The sequence below is a fragment of the Phyllostomus discolor genome, chromosome 14 (genome assembly GCF_004126475.2).
Source record: "Phyllostomus discolor isolate MPI-MPIP mPhyDis1 chromosome 14, mPhyDis1.pri.v3, whole genome shotgun sequence".
NCBI classification, from domain to species: Eukaryota; Metazoa; Chordata; class Mammalia; order Chiroptera; family Phyllostomidae; genus Phyllostomus; species Phyllostomus discolor.
The window spans coordinates 44,246,329-44,269,262 of record NC_040916.2 but is presented as its reverse complement, the minus strand read 5'-3'; the positions used below and the strand labels follow the sequence as shown (position 1 = coordinate 44,269,262).

General features: G+C 39.5%; 1 protein-coding gene across 1 annotated transcript in view; it reads right to left on the bottom strand.

Annotated features, from left to right (window-relative positions):
* VPS45 (vacuolar protein sorting 45 homolog) overlaps positions 1-22,934 on the bottom strand; it is a 60,903-nt gene that overhangs the window by 11,173 nt on the left and 26,796 nt on the right. The window contains exon 14 of the mRNA XM_028502891.1: positions 15,675-15,806. Coding sequence (XP_028358692.1) covers positions 15,675-15,806 — 132 coding nt within the window. The remainder of the gene's footprint in view (positions 1-15,674; positions 15,807-22,934) is intronic.

Genomic DNA, 22,934 nt, shown 5'->3' with positions numbered 1-22,934 from the left:
GGGCACGGCATTGAATCACACTGAATTACTCAGTGAGAAACTCCTCCTTCTTAAATCATCTTTTTATCTTTCTGACTATATCAAGGAAAAAGTTATCAGTTTGGTACTATAGTGCTTTTAAAAAAATTTTATTGAGATATAATTCATAGACAATGAAATTTACTAATTTTAAGTATAATGTTTGATGATTTTGACAAATGTGTACAATCATTTAACCACTTCCTCAATCAAGATGGAGGACATTTTCATCACCTGAGCCAGGGCTTCTTAAAAATCAAGAAACTAGCAAAGCCTCAACAGCAATACGAGACATGAAGCCAACCCATACCTTTGAATACATAGTGCCAAATCACTTTCCAGAAGAGTTATTAGCCAATTTGTACTTCTACTAGCCATATTTGAGACTGCCTCACTGCACATTTTGTCTGAAGGAAATGATCAGATGGGACAGGGGTGTATTAATGTAGAAGATGTTTACTGCAGCATTATTTATAGCAAACAAAAATTGTAAATAGTAATAGTTAAAGGCACACTTTGACATTATATAGGCATTAAGATTATTTTATTTATTTTTATTTTTTTTCCATTTTTTTTCTTTTTTTAAATATATTTTATTGATTATGCTATTACAGTTGTCCCATTTCCCCCCTTCTCTCCCCTCCCCCTTGTACCCCCTCCCACCCACATTTCCCCCTTTAGTTCATGTCCATGTGTCATATTTATGAGTTCTTTAGTTTCTACATTTCCCGTACTATTCTTGCCCTCCCCCTATCTATTTTCAACCTACATTCTATGCTACTTATTCTCTATACCTTTTCCCCCTCTCTCCTCCTCCCACCCCCCTGCTGCTAACCCTCCATGTGCCCTCCATTTCTGTGGTTCTGTTCCTGTTCTAATTGTTTACTTAGTTTCTTTTGGTTTTGCTTTAGGTATGGTTGTTAATATTTGTGAGTTTGCTGTCCTTTTACTATACATGTCTTTTCTTTATCTTCTTTTCTTAGATAAGTCCCTTTAGCATTTCATAAAATAAGGGCTTGGTGATGATGAACTCCTTTAACTTGACCTTATCTGAGAAGCACTTTATCTGCCCTTCCATTCTAAATGAGAGCTTTGCTGGATAGAGCAATCTGGGATGTAGGTCCTTGTCTTTCATGACTCGGAATATTTCTTTCCAGCCCCTTCTTGCCTGTAAGGTCTCTTTGGAGAAATCCGCTGACAGTCTGATGGGAACTCCTTTGTAGGTGACTGTCCCCTTACCTCTTGCTGCTTCTAGGATTCTCTCCTTCGTTTTTACCTTGGCTAATGTAATTATGATGTGCCTTGGTGTGTTTCTTCTTGGGTCCAACTTCTTTGGGGCTCTCTGAGCTTCTTGGATTTCTTGGAAGACTGTTCCCTTTGCCAGATTGGGGAAGTTCTCCTTTATTATTTGTTCAAATACATGCTCAATCTGTTGCTTTTCCCCTTCCCCTTCTGGTACCCCTATAATTCGGATATTGGAACGTTTAAAGGTGTCTTGGATGCTCTTAATCTTTTCCTCAATTTTTTGAATTCTTATTTCATCATGCTTTCCTGCTTGGTTGATTCTATCTTCCTTCTGGTCCACTGTATTGTTTTGAGACTCATATTCCTTCCTTTCACTATTGGCTCTTCTCCGAGTGTCTTCCTGCATCTGTTTTATGGTACTCTGCATTCTTTCATCTAAATTTCGTCCAAAATCCACCAGTTCCGTGAGCTTTCTGATCACCAGTGTTTTGAACTGCGCATCTGATAGATTGGCTAATTCTTGGTCGCTCAAAAGGATGAGTCCTGGGGGACTGATTTGCTCTGTTGAAAACATGTTTTTTTTTTCCCCGTCTCTCCTTTTTTTTTTTTTTCTGGTCTGGTTGCTCTTGTTACGGTGGGGGGCGGAGCCTCAGGTGCTCACCAGGGGCTGGGCACCCCAGTCGCTAGATTGTGACGTTATAAGTGGGGGCGGGGCGGGAGCGGGAGCAGGAGCGGGGCGGGAGCAAACAATGGGGGTAGTTCTGTTCCCCTGGACTCAGACCCTTGCCTGGGCTTCCGGGCCGCGAGTTCTGCCCTGGTCCACAATCGCTGCCCCTCTGGGTCTGCCAGCCGCAGCTTGCGTACTCAGGGATCACCGCTGCCTTCTTACGCGCCCGATGGCTTTTGCGCCGATTTCGCGCCAAACCTTCCCCCGACCTCCGCGCGCCGCCAACCCGGGCCAGCCCCGCGCCCGCCTGGCTCGTCTTCTCCTACCCGTCTGGACGAACGCGTCTACTTCAACTTCTTGGCTGCCCGACTTCCATTCAGATAAATCCTCTGCCGGATCTGGGTGTTATTCTGACTGTAAATTATTGTTGTAAATTATTGGTTTTCTAATCTTGGTTGTACGAGGAGGTACGGTGCGACCACCTATTCCTCCATCTTGCCGGAAGTAAGATTATTTTAAATAATTATTAATTACATGGGAAAATGCTCTCAATATAATTAAAAGTGAGAACAACAAGTACAAAGCTATATAGACAACGTGATCCTAATTATGTCAAAAACAAAATGAAACCAAACTCCAAAACCTTTAGGTACAAAAATAATATTAGGAGGAAATATGCAAAATAGTGAAAAAAAAATAGTAATAGTGGTTAACTTTGAGTTGTGGTATTATGAATGATTTTGACTTTCATAGTTGACTTTTTTAATTAAATAAGCATGAATTACCTGGGGTAGGGGGAGCCTCTTTTCCTGCATTTGCCTTTGCTACCTAGAGAGAAAACAACTGAAAAATGGGACCATTAGTGACTGTGCAGGCTTAGAGCTAAGGAGACTGGAACTGAATCCCGCAGTGTTCCAGAAAACATACTATGTGTCGTTTTGAAAGGAGGATGGCAGTGAGAGGACTGTTATCTGGAGTCCCTCTAGCAGGATGCACCCTCCTTGTCAAAAGTCTTAGGAAGCACCGAACTGACCACGCTGAAGACCGGAAGTGCCCGTGTCACCGACTAGGCGGCTCAGGTGGCGCTCAGGCCCTGACGCCGGCTAACACGCTGGCCTCACCTCCCTTTCCTCTCCCCTTCCATCCTGAGCTCCTGAAGGCAGAGGGATTTCTCCTCCCCGGGAGCGATTCCGGCCATATGGATCTGTTTCTTGGCCGCTCAGCTCACACAGCTAACTTAACGTGTCAATTGCTGCCAGCAGGGACTAGAACGCTTTAATATTGATTAACTTGTGAAGTGATAGGCAAGCTAGCTCCAAACGCAAACCAAGATGCTCATTTGTTTGCAAGGTAGGATCATGTGCATCAGAAACACAACTAGGGTAACAGCTCAGTCTACTGTGGGTGAATAAATAATGGGTGGGGTTCATTTAAATAGATCTAGGAACTTGTTTTTTTTTTTTCTTCTTGACAATACAAGTTCATTTTGAACATTTAAGAGAAATAACATTTCTCTTAGTTCATATTAGCTTTGATAGCCAGGGTGATTCTGCTGAAATACAAGCCAGCTGTCACGGTTCTTCTCTGAACTCTGCAACACACACAAAAGCTGGCACACCAATGTTCACAGCAGCCGAACTGTGGGAAAAACTCAAACGTCCACCACTGACAATGGGTCAAGTATGGTATATGCACAGAAGGAAATATTATTCAGCCACAGAAGGAAAAGAAGTATTAATACAGGCTATAGCATGGATGAACCATGAAAACATTTTACTCAGTTAAAGAAGATACTCACAAAAGACTATTATGTTATTTGATTCCATTTACATGAAATGTTTAGAACAGGGAAATCTACAGAGACAGAAAGTAGATCAGTGGTTGCTTAGGGCTGGGTTGGGGGAGGAGGGTTCTTGCTGAGCTGATGAAAATGTTCTAAAATTGACTGTGGTGATGGTTGCATATGTCTGTGAATACACTAAAAGCCACTGAATTGCATACTTTAAAGGGGTATATTGTACGATATGCGGATTATACCTCAATAAAGCTGTTTAAAAAAAGACTCAAATCCCACAATGCTCTCTAACTCACAGTGAACACTCGTCCTCACATGGTCTCTACGGCCCTCCAAGACCGCCAGGCCCCAGATACCTCTGCCTGCGTCCCCTCTGCTTGTGCTCTGGCGCACCCCACCCCAGGCTCTCCAGGCTCCTTGGGCACGCTGCATGAACCTGCCTTCGGGCACAACTCTGCTGTGCCTGCGGTGCTTTCCCCCATCTTTGCTCAAACCTTTTTCTAATGCAGCCTTTCCAGACACCACATTGGGTGGTGTGCCTCATCCCCACTGCCCATTTCCCATTACCCTGCTGTGCTTTTTGTCCATGGTGCTATTACCTTCTGATTTAATATCCCATTTGCTACTTATTGAGTTTATTGTTTACTTCTGTCTCCCTCTATATGGAAATGTAAGCCTCACAAGGGTTTGGATCTTTACTTTATTCAGAGGTATCTCAATACTCAGTAAATGTTTGAGGGAGGAATGAATTAACCACTGACTATGCTGTTCTTCTTTGTTCAATAGCTATTTATTTCTCTATTCTAGAACTCATAACTAGGTGATATGATTTCTGACTCTTCCACATAGATGTTGGTGGAGGTATTTGTGGTACTATAGAATTCATGTCATATATAATTCCTAGACATTGAAATGTGACTTACTCCTCCTTAATTCAGGATATATTAGGGCAGTATGACTAAGGAGACAAGAGAAGAGAAAAGCTGTAAGTGGGGAGGGAAGTGACTCCCTAAGAAGCGCACACACTGAGACAGGAGATGACGTGCGCACACTGCAACCCTGCACGGACCCTGGAGACAGACGGACTGCCTGCCCGGGTGGGCGCTGCTGAAGCAAACCCTTTCTCAGGGCGATTTCTCTGCCTTCGAAAAATCATAGGAGTTGTGCCTTAAAGAGGTCCCAGTAATCACTAGCTTTTATTTCTTTGTATTATGTACAAAAGGAGAAGGGAAAGCAATAAAAATTTCATATTAAACTTTATATGGGGAGGAAGGGAAATACTGACTGCCTGCCTTTACTCAGAAGGCAATTTTATTAAGGATGTTGCTAAGGAGATAATATTGTAGCTTCTGCAATGTTCCTTGGTGTCTTAGCAGCAAATACACACCTTCCATTTTATTTATTTATTTTGCTTTTTATTATATTTTTCCATACCATTTATCCCCCATACTTTATTCCCCCTCCCCCTCCCCCCACCTTCCATTTTAAATCATGTTTAAGTCTAAACAAGGACAGTCATGATCACACCGCCTGAGAGCAGGCCCGCCCTGTGGGAGCGAGTCACCTAACCGCAGAAGGCCTGCAGAATTCTGCTTCATGTGGCCAGTGCTACACTCACTGAAAACTATTGTCACCAAAGACCTGTGTTAAAGAAATAAAGTGCTTAAGAAAGAGCAACTTAAATAACTGTGAATGGTAAGTTGAATTTCATATTCAACTCTATATATTTCCTTTAAAAAATCTAAGGAATATATACCTTCAAGTACGTTCTGGCTTAAGATGCACCTTATACACAGGTCCTATTCTATCACCAAAAGTTACATTCATTTTTGCAAATATACCAGGGAGGGAAGGAAAGAATTTTTTACTCTTTTCTTTCTGTCGACAAGTACAATTTTGTTTCAATTTACAGAAAAGTCCATCTCAGTGCACTAGATGTTAGAGATAGAAGGCATCCCAGGGTGGGGGTGGTGAAAACGGCTACAGGAGAGGTAAGGGTTCATGTAACTTTCTAGTGTGCAGGAGACTAATTTGACCGTCAAGTATCTTGCCCCAACTCATAAAGTAGTAAGTGGTGGTACTGGGGTTTGACTGCAAAATAAATCTATAGTGATCTCAACTTTTATTTAAGAGATCAAGGAAATCACGTGACCTGTATCCCAGAAATATCCTGCAACAGGCATTTGCCGCTCTGGAAGGGTAGTAGCTTCTACGTCAGTGCATTACTTCCCCAGCCACCAGATGTTGTTTCTTCCCTGCTTATTGGGACACGCACTAATCCAAACGCCATACCATATTTTACATGACTGCAAGCATAAAAAGAGGAAACTCATCCTGGCACATCTAGTAGTATACTCTGTTTCCTGATGGCCAAGGTTTTTCAAAATAATAGTGCTTCTGTGCTTAGAGCTCTTGAGGTCAAGGCTGAGTCTTTGTCATATATTCTTTGGGACTTTTCCTTAAGAAACCCACGTGTTACATAGGAAATTGCTCAAACAAATTCCCCACAAAAAAGAAACACTTCACAGAAACAAATCACACAACTTTTTGCTCCCCCACAAGAGGTTTTACTGCTAGCTCACAGCAGCCCTACTATATATATCCAGCTGATTTTCAAAATTATTAACTTTTCTTTTTTTTTAATTTTTTCATTTCTTTCAAATGTGTTTATTTTATTTATTTACTTTTTGTTGTTGTTGGTTTAGTTTTCTTTTTTTAAATATATTTTATTGATTATGCTATTACAGTTGTCCCATTTCCCCCTTCACTCCCCTCCACCCTGTACCCCCTCTCCCACCCACATTCCCCCCCTTTAGTCCATGTCCATATGTCATACTTATGAGTTCTTTAGCTTCTACTTTTCCCGTACTATTCTTGCCCTCCCCCTATCTATTTTCAACCTACATTCTATGCTACTTATTCTCTATACCTTTTCCCCCTCTCTCCTCCTCCCACGCCTACTGCTAGCCCCCCATGTGCCCTCCATTTCTGTGGTTCTGTTCCTATTCTAGTTGTTTGCTTAGTTTCTTTTGGTTTTGCTTTAGGTGTGGTTGTTAATAATTGTGAGTTTGCTGTCCTTTTACTATACATGTCTTTTCTTTATCTTCTTTTCTTAGATAAGTCCCTTTAGCATTTCATAAAGTAAGGGCTTGGTGATGATGAACTCCTTTAATCTGACCTTATCTGAAAAGCACTTTATCTTCTCTTCCATTCTAAATGAGAGCTTTGCTGGATAGAGCAATCTGGGATGTAGGTCCATGTCTTTCATGACTTGGAATATTTCTTTCCAGCCCCTTCTTGCCTGTAAGGTTTCTTTTGAAAAATCAGCTGACAGTCTGATGGGAACTCCTTTGTAGGTGACTGTCCCCTTATCTCTTGCTGCTTCTAGGATTCTCTCCTTTGTTTTTACCTTGGCTAAAGTAATTATGATGTGCCATGGTGTGTTTCTTTTTGGGTCCAACTTCTTTGGGGCTCTCTGCGCTCCTTGGATTTCTTGGAAGACTGTTCCCTTTGCCAGTTTGGGGAAGTTCTCCTTTATTATTTGTTCAAATAACTTTTCCACTTGTTGGTCTTCCCCTTCTGGTACCCCTATAATTCGGATGTTGGAACGTTTAAAGGTGTCCTCGATGGTCTTAAGCTTTTCTTCGATTTTTTGAATTCTTATTTCATCATGCTTTCCTGCTTGGTTGATTCTATCTTCCTTCTTGTCCACAGTGTTGTTTTGAGGCTCAGATTCCTTCCTTTCACTATTGGCTCTCCTCCGTGTATCTTCCTGCATCCCTTTTATGGTAATCTGCATTTTTTTCATGTAATTTGCATCCAAAATCAACCAGTTCTGTGAGCTTCCTGATCACCAGTGTTTTGAACTGTGCATCTGATAGATTGGCTATTTCTTGGTCACTCAAAAGGATGAGTCCTGGGGGACTGATCTGTTCTGCTGGAAACATGTCTTCTGTCTTTCCCTATCTCTCCTATTTATTTATTTATTTATTTATTTATTTTTTCTCCGGTCTGGTCGCTCTTGTTATGGTAGGGGGCGGAGCCTTAGGTGTTCACTGGGGCTGGGCGCCCCAGTCACTAGATTGTGACGTTATATGTGGGGGCAGGGGCGGGAGCGGGGACAGGAGGGATCAATGGCGACTGTTCCGTACTCCTGGAGCCAGACATTTCCCTGGGCTTCTGGGCCGTGAGCTCCGCCCTGGTCCATAATCGCTGCCCCACTGATTCCCCCAGCTGCTGCTTGCGTACTCAGGGATCACCGCTGCGCTCCTGCGCCCTGGATGGCTGTCGCGCCGATTTTGCGCCAAATTTCCCCCGACCTTCGCGTGCCTGCGACCTGCGCCCGCTCAGCTCGTCGTCCCCTACCAGTCTGGATGTACGGGTCTACTTCAACTTCTTGGCTGTCCGACTTCCATTTAGATAAATCCTCTGACAGTTCTGATATTATGACTGCAAATCATTGTTGTAAATTATTGTTGTTCTGTTCTTGGTTGTGCGAGGAGGTACGGTGCGTCCACCTATTCCTCCATCTTGCCGGAAGTCCTAACTTTTCTACTTACCAAGAATCTAAGATTTCAATATGTATTAAGAGTTGTGAACTTACTCAATACATTAATACCCAAGGTAGCCTAACTGAGCATTTCCATTAAAAGCTGAAACTATGTTGTTTCCAATTATACTTAAGCCTTTAAAATAACTGACCTCTGAAATACAAATTCCACAATATTTTTACTGACAGTGATTCATTTCTTTATTTACTTATTGGGTGGAGGTGATATATTTATGAAAGTAAACTATAAAAACCTTATATTGGATCATTTATGTATTGCAAACATCAAATTTTTAATTTTTTCCAGGATGGCAACTCCCTCTTCCTAAAAGTTTCCTTGGTCAGGAGCCAGTGAATGATTCACTCAAGATCTCATTGACAATAAATACAAAGAGATACCAAAGCTGGCTAGTTAGACGAATCTAGTCTAAAGATTTTGCAAAACTGCTGTACTTTCTGATTTTTACACCAAAGATTTTCTCAGAAACTGGGGCATTAGTTTAAGGAAAAACCTAGATGTTTAGGATTCTTTTTTCCATTTTTTAAATAGCAAAATACAGTGTTATTCACAGTAGTATTAATTAGCCAAACACATCTAAAAATATATGCATTTTTTGTTTGAATGTAATGTGACTAAGTTACAAAGAAATATATAAAAATCTTTGCTAATCTATTTTTCTGCCTAAATCCAACATATTTAAAATTTTTTTATTAATCTTCACACCTGAGGATATGTTTATTGATTTTTAGAGAGAAAGGAAGGGAGAAAAAGAGAGGGGGAGAGAGGGAGGAGGGGACAGAAAGATAAAGAGGGAGAAACATTGAAGTGAGAAAAATCGATCAGTTGTTTCCCTAATGTACCCCAAACAGGGATCGAACCTGCAACCTTTTAGTGTACAGGGTGATACTCCAACCAACTGAGTTACCCAGCCAGGGGTCCCCCCAAATTTTTAAAATTGAGATTTAGATGTTGCAACTTCTAATGTCTCAAATTAAAGAGAAGAGGCTACAGTCCTTAGGCACTGGCCATCTGGCTACAAATACTCAGTGGGAAACATTAACTCTCAGAAGGATTCTTTAAGGGTCAGCTAGTCTTTTTGAATTCTCAAATCAAAGCCTATTTAAACACATGTATGTAATTATTACTTGAACAACAATAAAAACAAACAAAAAACCCACCATGTATGTAATTATACATACATCCATGAGGGGACTCATTAAGATTAAGAAAATAAAATTCTACATAAGTAATAAGGAAAATAATAAGGTAACAAAGAAAACCTTTTGAACCCTGAATTATTAAATATTACATAGAGAGCACTATAGTGTTGGGCACTCCAGTAGTATTTATGAAGGAAATGCATGGACTCTGACTTCAAGTCTTGGCTCAATCTCTTACCAGCCATATTTACTTGAGTAAATTATTTAACTTATCTGTGTCTTAGTTTCCACATATATAGCTGTTCGTACCTTAAACGAGAATTGAGATGATTTAAAATAATGGGGTAAAAACAGCCTCTTCAATAAATGGCGCTAGGGGATCTGAACAGGTACATGCAAAAAAAAAAAAAAATGAAACTAGATCACCAACTTACACCACACACCAGAATAAACTCAAGATGGATAAAAGACTTAAATATAAGTCATGACACCATAAACGTCCTAGAGGAAAACATAGGCAGTAAAATGTCAGATATTCCACACAGCAATATTTCTACCAGCATATTCCCTAAAGCAAGGGACATAAAGGAAAAAATAAACAAATGGGACGGCATCAAATTAAAAAGCTTCTGCATGGCTAAAGAAAACATCAACAAAATGCAAAGGGAACCAATTGTATGGGAAAACATAATTGACAATAATACCTCAGACACGGGTTTGATCTCCAAAACATATAAAGACCTCACATGGCTCCACACCAGAAGACAAACAATCTGATTCAAAATGGGCAAAGGACCTGAATAAACACTTCTCCAAGGAGGACATACAGAGGGCCCATAGACACATGCAAAAAAGCTCAACATCACTAGCTATTAGAGAGATGTAAATTAAAACCACAATGAGATACCACTTCACACCGGTCAGACTGGCCATCATTAACAAATCAACAAAGAAGTGCTGTCAATGATGAGGAGAAAAGGGAACCCCAGTGCACTGTTGGTGGGAATGCAGACTGGTACAGCCACTGTGGAAAACAGTATAGAATTTCCTCAAAAAACTAAAGATGAAACTGCCTTTTCACCCAGCGATCTCACTGCTGGGATTGTACCCTAAGAATTCTGAATCCCCCATTCAAAAGAACCTAAGCACCCTAATGTTCATAGCAGTGTTATTTATAATAGCCAAGTGCAGAAACAGCCTAAGTGCCCATCAGTAAATGAGTGGATCAAAAAACTGTGGTACATTTACACAATGGAATACTATGCAGCAGAGAGAAAGAAGGAACTCCTACCTTTCACCACAGCATGGATGGACCTGGAGAGCATTATGCTAAGTGAAATAAGCCAGGTAGTGAAAGACAAATACCATATGACCTCACCTATAAGTAGAACCTAATCAACAAAACAAACAAATGAGCAAAACAGAACCAGAGACATGAAAATAAAGAACAAACTGACAGTGATTAGAGGGAAGGGGGGAGGGGGATTATAGGGGAAGGGGGGAGGGACAAATCAAGGAACATGAGTAGAGGACTCATGGAAACAGACAATGGGGTGGGGATTGACTGTGGGAGCAGGGGTAGGGGTGGAAAGTTGGGGCAGGGGAGAGCAATGGGGAAAAAGGTAGGACAATTGTAACTGAACAACAATAAAAAATGACTTAATATACATAAATATAAAGTACTCAGTACAGTGAGTGCTTAGCATATAATAGATGCTCAATAAATATTAAATATGAATATAATTTTTATTAGCAGCAGCAGGTACAAAGGGAGAAACCTGAATAAAATGGTTGTGATAGTATTATGTCATTCCTGTGCTCAAAAATATTCAATGACAACCCACTGACTATTGAATGAGGTACAAAAACCTCAGTTTGACCTTTTAGGATACAGGGCTATTCTTCAAAATAGTATCAGCTAATAGTTTTCAATTGAGAGTAAAGGTCACAGAATGTCGGTACCATTTTTTCCTCTCCAGATATGATAACCACACGGACACTTCCATTTCTGGAGAAAAGGAAGACTAGATTAAGTGAAAATTCTCTTACAATAAAACACACGGAAATTCTGGATAAAAAAAATGACAAACATCCTTTTAAATGAATAGCTAACCTCTTAAGAAAGTAAGAGAAATCTGCAAGAGTCATTGCAAAAAGAAAACCAAAACTCAGGTTCATAAGCATAGACTGATGCTGTGACTGCCCAATAGGTATGTGCCAGTTTTCATGAACAAGGGCACTATATTTAACAGCCACAGAAGGTCAGGGGGCTTAGGCCTCAGTAAGAAAGGGAATCAGACTGGAGACTCCTACCTAATGTAAAGGCCCTCACTGAAAAGGTAGACCAGAAGGCCAAAAATCTTCTATCTGAATGGAGAGATAACAAGTGAACTTGAACACTGTAGGATAGAGATTAACATTAAAAAATAATTCCAAACTAATGATACGTTTTGGGTACCTGGCCTAAATGAAAGGAAAACTATGCAAAAGAGATATATCTTCAACTTAGGTCCCTAATAAGTCCCATAGGTAAAAACTTATTTAAGACAACTCATAATCCAAAATTACAGAACACATGTAAATATAATCTTTAAAATTAAAAACCAAATGACAAATTAAACACAGATTTAGACATAGCTGAAGAGAGAATTATTGGAGTGGAATACTGATCTGAAAAAATTACACAGAAGGCAGCACAGAGAGATAACTGATGGATAATATATATAAAAGGGAGGTTAAAAGACATGAAGAATAAATGAAGGAAGGCCTAACATATAGGAGTTCCAGAAGGAGAAGACAGGGGAAATGGAAAAGAGGCAATAAATAGTCAAAGAAATATTGACTGAAAAATTTCCAGAAATTGTGCCAAATATGAATTTTCACACCAACTAGTATAAATAAAAATAATTCCACATTTAGATACATAATACTGAAATAAATAATGAAAAGGCAAAAAGAGAATCTTAGTAAGAATCAGAGAACAAATCATTGCCTACAAATGAAAAACAATTATATTGAGAATAGACTTCTTAAAAGCAATAGAAAATAGTATTCCGTTGTCTTCTGACTTTTAAATGCTGAGAAAAAGCTATCAACCTGGAATTCTAAACATGGCTAAACTAAGATATTTTTAGATAAAAAACATCAAGTTGACCAGTAATTGAAAGAACTACCAAAGAGTTCTTTAGTAAGAAGAAAACTGGATCACAAAAAAGGGTCACATGAGAGACAGGGGGAGAGCAAATACGTGAATAAATCTAAACAGACTATTGAAAATAATAATAACGATTAATTTGGGGCTTATAAAAACCAGGTGGACCCAAAATGCTGAATAATGATACTTGGAAGTTGGGAGAAAGGTGTTTAGAAATCCTTCTGAAGGTCATTCTAGGATTCATGTCTTATTTGTGAGGAAGGTAGAAATGGATTAGTTTTAACCTCTATTTCTTCATTCACTCAACAAGTCACTTTTAAGGACAGGTAAAACTATGGTAACAGAAAGAGTAGCAATCACTTGTGACAAGAAGGGGCTATGAGTCATAAGGGAGGCTTCTGGACCTGCTGGTAATGCTGTACAATATTACTTGACTTGGGTGATGGTTATAGAGATATATTCACTTTGTGATATTACACTGAGCTATTTGCTTATCATTTATATACTTTTCTTTCTAAATTTTCTATTTTCCATCCAATAGTGTATAGAAGCATACTTTAAACTTCTTTGGGCTTCAGTTTAAATAACTTTTTAAAAACCCAGTTATTTTACTTGGTTTGCTAGCTTCAAAAGGCATCCAAACATGCGACCAGCACTGAAGGCTCAGTGTTAGCATGGCTCGTGCTGGCCGCTGTGCCAGGTTCTCGCTGCAGATGAGCCAGGGCACCAGAGCCCGTTCTTCCTTGTCAGTCTTGACCCAAAGATGTCACCATTCCTAGTTATTTGTCACCAAGTAATTGGTGTTGATTGGAAACTTTTCCTGAAATGGGGCAGAACTGCTTGCTTGTTCTTTCCATGTAACTTGAGCATAGTAATATAAATAAAGTAATAGTTGAATGTTAAAAAAAACAGGTGAAATAATTTGCTTAAAGTCACAAAAACAGTAAGAGGGAAAGTCAGGATTCAAATCCAGGCAATCTTACCCTTCAATGAATACTTGAAGAATGAAGATTATATATTCAACACTAAAAGATGTTTGCATCATAGATTGCAAAATGCACATTATAAAACAATGCACAATGAGACCCCCTTCTGCCCACACACTCACGTAAACGTTTACACAGGCTCAGGAAAAGGTCTGAAAGGATCAGAATGTAATGGTAGTTAGATTAAAGAGCCTGTGGTCCGCTTGTACTTTTACTGCTTAAACTTTCAATCCTTCCTCATTTTCTATAGAAATTCCTCAGCCTGGGATTCAAGGCTTTCTACAATTATGACATTCAATTTAACCTTAAAACATTTTTTAAATTAATTTCATTGGGGTGACATGGGTTAATAAGATTATATAGATTTCAAGTGCACAGTTCTATAATACATCATCTGTACACTGCATTGTGTGCTCACCACCCCGTCAAGTCTGCCCCCGTTGGCACGTACTTGACCCCATTTACCCTGTTCTACCTCCCCCACCCCCATCCCTCTGGTGACCAGCACACTGCTGTCACAATCAACCTTCCACTTCTTACGCACATTCCAGCTAGCTGACGGCTCGCTGGTTTTTTTTAATAATAAAAGTTATATTTATTCACAATGCTACATTTATTGCATTCCCCTAGAAAAGTGGAGAACTGTTCATGTACCCAATTTACACAGACAAAACTTGATGTACGAATTATGTGCAGCACATACAGGCCTCTGGCACAGCTAACATCCTCACTCTACAACTTGGGAAATCCTGCTGCAGGGTCTCCAGTTGGTCAAGTCTGTCCTTAGAAAATCAAAAACTGGAATTACAGTCAGTCTTGCTGCTCATGTTTAGAAATTATTTTAAAATACGGGTCCAGCAGAAGTAAGGCCTTCTTGAGTGTGGTTGGTAGGGTGATAATATGGCTGTAATAATTTATAGTTTTAATTTGAACATTTCACCTAAAATGTCATATGGTGTGCTTGAGTGTGATATTGTTATGTTACAGAGTTACATGCTTATGATTTTGTAAGAAAAAGGGGCATTATTTGTGCTGGACTCTGTATAATAATATAAAATTTTCAATTTCTCTAAAACTGAAAAAGGCAAACTGGAAGGGGATACATACATTTTGTTACCAATTTCAATTTAACAGCATGACAAATTCACACCTTATTTTGGCTGGATCTTTTTAAAAACCGAAAAGATCACCTTCGTTTTGATATTATCTATCTAAGTTGTGGCTGCTTCAGAAGGTAATTTGTCAAAATGTTTACCAAACAATTAAAAAAAATAACACTCCTCTTACAAAAACGGTATGATAACACCTTAAGAAACCAGAAGATGCCAAATGTCCTTGGCTATACAGCTGAAAGGCCATCTTCCCCAACAGGACAGGGCAGATTTACGCACAGCCAACTACAGACACAGCAAACGTAATGGAGACATGAGCACTTGCTGTTCTTTGCCCACGGACGTTGCCTACGGCTTTCTATAGCCTGTTCACAGTCATCACCTCTGCCCAGAATGCGTTCCCCATGTTCTCCCCGAGGCTCACCTTACAAACCATCTTCGCCACGAAACACTGGTCATTTCTTTTAGCCACTCTGAGAAGCTATGGCTCTTTTATCTGTCACTCCAGGTACTTATTTTCTGCTTTTTTAATGTTCTTTTTTTCCTAATAGACAATGACTTAATTGAGATAGCATCTTTACCTTATTCATCTTTGTATTCTTCTTTCTAAATACTTATTGGGTGAATGTAATTAATCAACAAAATAGAAAAACTCGCAGAATTTAATACCATTATGTTTAGCTATTTTCAAAGTGCCAGTAATATGGCAATTAGATTTCTCCTTCTCTGAACATAGAAAGGAAATGTATATTGTTAACAAGTGCAGGCAGGTCCTTACTCTTTAAGTTTTTGACCTAATTAAGTAATTTATGAACCTCATGGAGTACAGATCTTTCATCTCACACAAACTCAAATTTATTCTATGAACTGATGCATGTTGGTCTTGAGCAGTTTGGTCAGCACTGACCTGACTTTTCCCACAGAAAGGGGATTTAAGCTTTCTCCCTGGGAAGGGGACAGAGTCGTAGGACCGCTGTTTTCCCCTACCTTTTTGTGTTGTGCACCGTGGTTCCTCCCAGGACAATCCTCACCCCGGGAGTGGTGCGGTTGAGGTTATAGACTGTTAGAGCTTCTTCATAGGTGGCTCCTCCAATCACAAACACAATGATGTCCTGGGGTCTGCAATAATGACGACATTTAGTATCGCAGGGCAAGGGGAAAGAGGCAAACATTTGTTGTTACTGTTATATATGTAGTTTTAACTTCTGAGTCCGTCTTTTTTCGTGGAGGAAGCAAAATTAAAGCAAAATAGAATAAAAGGTTTAAAAAAGTTTTAATTATCTGAAATTGGCAGGAAACAGAGCAAGAAATGCTGAACAGTGATTTGCTTTCAGTTTATGAGCGGATGTCTTATAATTTCTGTGCTGTGGATTTCAGAATAGCACAATAGCGTTTGCTGGAACCAAATGTAGAAACATTCTTTTTTATTTAAGAGGCTGCAGAGTACTTCACTGTGACATATCAATGTAGCAGTAACTTGTGCTTGTACTACACATCTCTTTTCATGTGTGAGACCTTTGTCAAATGTTTAGTTCAGTGTCACTACGATGGCCTCTGTCTAGGGACCTCAGCATGTTTTGGAAAGTACTGGTATATTTGGATGTCCCATAACACGGGAACTAGAAACATTTAGTACTTTGAGTGTAAAAAAAGAATGGGACACAGAAAATAATGACGTTTCTAGGAACTCCACCTCTTTTTAAAATCTCTGTTCCTGAATCCTGTGATATACCAGGAAAAAGAAACCATGGAAACAAACAAACAAAAGCCCTGGGGGTGTCGTTTTGATACCAGACATGCTGACACGCCAGCTCAGTCACTAGCCCCACGTGGGCAGCACCGCGTGGTTTCAGTGTGTCAGTCTTTACCACAACGGTTTCATGACAAAAATGACAGGTCCTCCTAAAGCTCCTTCTATAGATACCAACAAGAAGGAGATCATATTTTCAAAACTGATAAATTTGTCTTGTTTTTCTTCTTTTATGCCATCAAAAGAAGATACAATTACTTAACCTTACCAGGCAACTAATTTTGTTAAATCACTTACTGGACATTATTTAAAACTATATCAAGCAGAGGCAACCATGTTGGAGGTTATAGCACAAAACTAAATAGAAACAGCTTTAACTAGAGGATATATATACAGGCTTACATATAAATCATGTTTGTTTACATTTCTTTTCTTTTTGTTTCTCTGTCCCTTTCTTAAAAATCCTTGAAGGAATTAACCGAAAGAGTATTTGTTCTTGTTGGACATTTCGGAAACAGAATCAGATATTCTGTCTATTGAAAAATGTTCGGATAATTTCTAGATTGCAGATGCCCAGGAGAAGCCTCTCAATACAGAGGAGATGGTATTTTGCAATTAATTAGATGAGTCAATTATGACATTTCTATGTGAACCTGGAACATAAAATCATGCCTCTGAAACACTAAATTTACTTTTTTTAAAAGACAAAATAAGCTATATTCAAGACTACCCACCTGAAACAATGTACTTGGCACCACAATGCTTTAAGGGTTACACACTATTTTATATGTTACAATTATTTTTTGTTATTTTAAAATATCTTGGTTTTGACTAGATAAATATTTGCACATGGTATAAAATACAAAAGAGTATATTGCCAAAAAAAGTAAGTTTCCCTCTCACCTCGGTCTTCCTGTACCCCAGTTTCCTTTCAGAGATGTTATCTATCTATCTATTGCAATTAGACTTCTCTAATCTATAGTTCGATTTCCTCTAGTAGCACAAAGAGGTAGATACGAGCGTTAAGTCTAAGTTATTAATCCAATATTAATCTGGTGCTTTACACACCCAAGGTTCTTCTCAAACTTAGAGGAAAGCATTACCACCACTGTCCAAGAATACTAAAATTTTCTACACTATCAAGTTTTTTCCCTTCAAGTCCTTGCCTCCAGTTACTGGCCAACTTTTTTCTTCCTGTGAAAGGTCATGTGCTTAGGAAGAGTTGTATGATTATGATAGTAATATTTTTCTACCAAGTATGGGGAACTCTCAATTATTCAGGGACTGAATATTAAGGCAAAATACACAGTCTCTTCTTTTTCTCCAACTGATATGAGTTGTTTCAATTCTTACCATAGAAGGCAGAGAGAAATATGAACAGCTAATACTCAAGTTCAGTTCTTGTCAAAATGTAGAGGGACATATTTCATAAGGAAGGGGACTGAATAAGCTACAGCTGGCTGTAATTTTGAGAACTAATGAAAACCCTGTAACTTTTATCATAGTATTACCCTCATTGATATACACAACTTCTTTTTAACACTAAGTTTATAAGGAAGTACATTTTTTATTCTTTCCACTATATTAGTTCTATATGTACCAATGATCTGAGATAATTAATGGCGTCTCAAAAACAGTCATAATTGGTTTGACATTCATTAAAGGGTATAAAGAACGAGTTCTGTGGGGAAAAAAATCCAATGTTATAAGAATGTGTCATCAAGGAGATAGAGGATATTCTACCAATAGTTTGGTTTATGGTGTAACTATCTAAGGGTCAGCCTAGGTGGAAAATAGGGAAAAAAGCAGTTACAGTGCTCAGAAATAATACAATCCTCAAAACTGAAATGAAACTATATTTTCAGAAAATGAGTATTTTTTTTACAGAAAGATTCCATGTGCAATGCTCTTTACACTGAGGGACAACTCTGGCCTGACACCCTTTACGAAGTTTATCTCCAGTAAACTAAACACTCACGGATTGCGAGGATGACTTCATTAAGAAGGGAGGGAAGCTTCTTCCCTGCCGGGGGGCAGTGACTGATGAGAAGAAACAGACAGTAACACTTTAGTTCTGAGCTCCTTATCTGATAAGTCGATTGAACAATTGGACAGACTAATAAGGATCATCCTGGAAAATGAGGTTGCTTCTCCACAGTTGCCCTCTGCCTGTTACCTGCCTTGAGAGTACATCTGGCTCTTATAGGAAAGAAAGGCCAGAACTGGGGGGGAATAAGCTCAAGTGGGTCTCTGGCACAGCCAGAGAACACTATCCCCCAGTCTGATAATTTGAGGGTGCCAGAGTATGACGAGAGAGGGAAGAAAATGTCATGGATGGTAACTGCATGTGGGCTGCCTCCATGAAAGGGCAAAGCCTGGCTACAGGGATAGGCTCTCAGAGGTTGGCTCAACTGTGCACCTAACGAATACGACCGTGTCACACTGGGTTATGAAAACATTAATACATGTTTTCCTGAGCCTCCTACCACTTACTCCAGCTGGCTTAAGGAAGAGCATTGATGAAAACTATTTAAAAAATCCCTGACATTTATTCTTTTCCTTCCTTTCCCCAATTAATTATAAAAGCAGATGTTCTGATGAGGTCAACAGTAAAATATATAGCAAAACGTTTTTATGATGGTTGCAGCTAAGTGGAACACGCAAGTTCAATTCTTTGTACACATCTTCCTGTGCCCTGTGATTCACCATAGCAACCAAAAGCATTAATTAATGCAGACAGCCAACGTTAGAAAACAGCGGACAGTTCAGGCTGTATACAGATGCAAGGACATCTTCAGAACCCAACCATTTTACATCTTATTTTGTTAGAAAAATAAAATGTTTTCATATTTCTGGAAATTATTTCTTCTGTACATGGGTAAGTTAAATGGAAAAATTTAAACTTTTAAAAATTGAATTTACTGGGGTGACACTGGTCAATAAAATGACATAGGTGTCAGGTGTACAGCTGTATCACACATCATCTGTACACTGCATTGTGTGTTCACCACCCCCGGTCAGGTCTCCCTCCATCACCATTTATCCCCTATGACTCTTTTTTTTAAAGATTTTATTTTTAGAGAGGGAAGGGAGGGAGAGAGAGAGAGAAACATCTATGTGCGGTTGCTGGGGGCTGTGGCCTGCAACTCAGGCATGTGCTCTGACTGGGAATCGAACTTGAGACACTTTGGTTCCCAGCCCGCACTCAATCCACTGAGCAACGCCAGCCAGGGCGTCCCCTATGACTCTTATGACTGGAATTCAAATTCTTTAATATATTTGCAGATTGTAAAGACTTTATGAGCACTGACCATAGGAAAAAGGGCCAATAAAAAAGGGCTGCTGCTTTTACAGAAACGAAATGAGCTGCTGTAACAAGATTCTACCAAATCTGTGTAAATGTGAAAAAGTATAGTACTTCTACTTGAATTAACTGATTGTGGAATGCATGACCAGATAGTTCCACTTTATTACCAAACGTTTAAGTTGCTTGTTTCTATCAGGGACAAGAAGCAATTCTGGAGTGGGAAAAGAAAATTAACCTGACAAATAGGGTATGTGGGAGACCCATCCGCAGGGAAAGCTCAAATCCGATTTGTGGACATAGCTACACAACCAAACAGTTAACCACTAACTTAATGGCTAAGGGCTAAAACATTGCTAGAAGTGTCCTGGTTTTGCAAAATTGTGTTCTTGCCACTTCTGCTTTGATACTTTCTAATATTATAATGATAACAACACAAAGACTTAAATTATCATAAAGACGACGAAAATAACGACCCTTCTCAGTGGGGTTATCTAGAGCCCAGGCAGTGGCGAGAGCTGACAGGGGGGCAGGAGGATGCAGAACCAAAACACGGCACAGGGTTACCGGCAAACTGCAAAAATCTGAATTTCCTGGTAACGTCAACCAAATGTATTCTTTAGTTTAAATTTTCCAATGTAAATCTTGTCATATCAACTGTTACTGATGCCTACATAATAAATTTGACAAATATCTATTGAATAACTATTTGTTAAGCACTGTGTGGAATATTGTGAAAAATCCAAATATTACCATAGTTTTTTACTTCAAGATTACAATACTTAATGGGAAGGATAGATATGCATACAACTACTATCTCAATAGCCAGAGGTAACCACTATGAACAATTTCTTGTTTCCTCTTTCAGAACTATTTACTGAATACAGAAGCATACATATGCATGCACATGCTATATACATATGCATATATGTCTAGTCAAGCAGATTTATTTAAACACACAAAATCACATTTATGGTTATATACAATTTTTTGCACAAAAGGGGTATTATCATATCTTGCTTTTCTTACAAAGTTTTGATATCACCCCATGAGAGTTATGCCACTTTTTAAATGAGAAGGCATAGTATTGTACTGTAATTTAGGTAACCAGCCTCCATTGATGGATATATTGCTTCTTTCCATTTTTCACTATTACAAATAATGTTTTGATAAATAGCTTTGTTTATATGTGTGCATGTACGAGTTCATCCATACGGCAAAGTTTTAGAGGCAGAATTGCTCAGTAGGTCTGTCCCTTCTGGTAGGCAGGGCCCGGAGGTGGGCCCCCACTCTAATCCCTAACCTCTCTCTGCCTTCTTTAAAAGCTCCATTATCTTAGAAGCTCATGATGTAGCTGCACTGTTTTCCCTTGACCTCCTTTCCTGGTCACTCTCACTCCCTGGAGACTTCAGCTCTTGTCTACTGTTCTCCTTTTCACTCCTGCTCCTTTCAAGATTTTCAGCGACTTTAACATCGATGTGCACTACCCATCGCCTATCCGGCTCTCCCCACCCACACTGCTTTGTTCTTCCATCCTTCATAATCACTGTGGTTATAACAAACTTTCTTATTACAAGTAAATCTGCACTAAGAAATTTTGACTTCAAGATCTGCTCTCCAACAACTACTTCATCTGATTCACTTACAGTCACACTCCTACTGCACTAACTCTTGGGCCTCATCAAGACCTCCAATACTCTTTTCACTATCAAATACCCTCCTCCTGTTTCATTTCCCCAAGTTTTGGCTGAATTCAACTATCGGCCTTCTCATTTAAGCTAGTGTAGCTAACAGTTGCTGGAGAAAATCATGCAACTAGGCTCATGGGTTATACTTTAAATTAATGACCACAAATTCAAAATGGGCACTCAAACTTTCCTATAAGTCCTACTTACATTCCCCTAGTAAATCTGATTCTAACCTACAAGATGACAGTTCTGTGATGTTTTCTCTTCCCCCCTCAACCTTAGTTGCTAACTTGACATACTGGACTGAGAAAAATCAGACACGATGGCCCCCATGTTCTCACCATCAAAACATAAAATGGGAAGGGTTTACAGGAACAAATATAAAGGACACATGGACAAAAACTGGGGGGGGGGTGGAAATGGGAGGGAGGTGGGGGGGATGGGTGGATGGGCTGGAATGGGAGTAAAGGACAGAAAACTGTACTTGAACAATGATTAAAATAAAATTTAAAAAAAAAGTAAAAAAAACCCAAAAAGTAAAATGAAAGTGGTACCTCTGCTCCTCCCGACGGAACCCCTGCTGTGCTCTGGGCCCTCTAAGACTTCACTCCCGCAGCTCTTCCTCCTCCTCTGCATTGCCTATTTCTCCTTTAGGGTAATTCTCATCAGGTTACATATGTGCTCTTGAGTCTCTTTCCCTGGAGCTCATAATCTCTGCCAGCTATCATTCCTCTTCTTTAACCCCTTCATGAAAAACTTCTTAAAAAGTGTTATACACATCTGTTACCTCTATTTTATCTTGTGTACTGTAACCCTTTCCAATTTGGTGTCCAGCTGCACTGAAGCTGGGGAAGAATAAGACCCACAAAGACCTTCATGCTGCCAAGTCTGAGGGATTCTTCACGGTCTTCGCTTTATCCACATCTCAGAAGACTGGAGTCCAGCTACTGCTTGCTCCTGGGTCTTTATTCTCCTGGCCTTCCTCCCACCTTTCTGTCTCCTCCTCAGTCTCATTTCTGGCTCCACATTGGCTTTTCAATGCCTGGTCCTGGGCTCTCTCCTCTTCTCTTCTACGTTCTCTTCCTAAGTGATCTCATCTGGCGCCATGGCTTTAAATATCACCGAAATCTTGTTGACTCCTAATTTAGTACCTAACATTTCCCTTGGTTATCTAACAGATATCTGCAACTTAACAACAGAACTCCTGATTTCCCCCCAAGACCTGAGAGTTATTCTTGTCTTCTCTTTTAACTTTGTCCCATCAATCTACTCCATTAAATGAGTCCATTGATTCTACCTTCTCTCCCAGGCTCCTTATCCAAACCACTTCCATCTCTTACCTGGACTATTGCAGCCGCCTCCTAAGTAGTCTCCCTGCTTCTATTTTTGCCTTCAATAACAGAGTCTCCCCACAAGGTAATCTTTTAATATGTAATTCAGTTCATGTCACTTGCATGCTTAAAGCTCTTCAATGGCTTCCTATGACTTTAAAACAAACTTCTTTA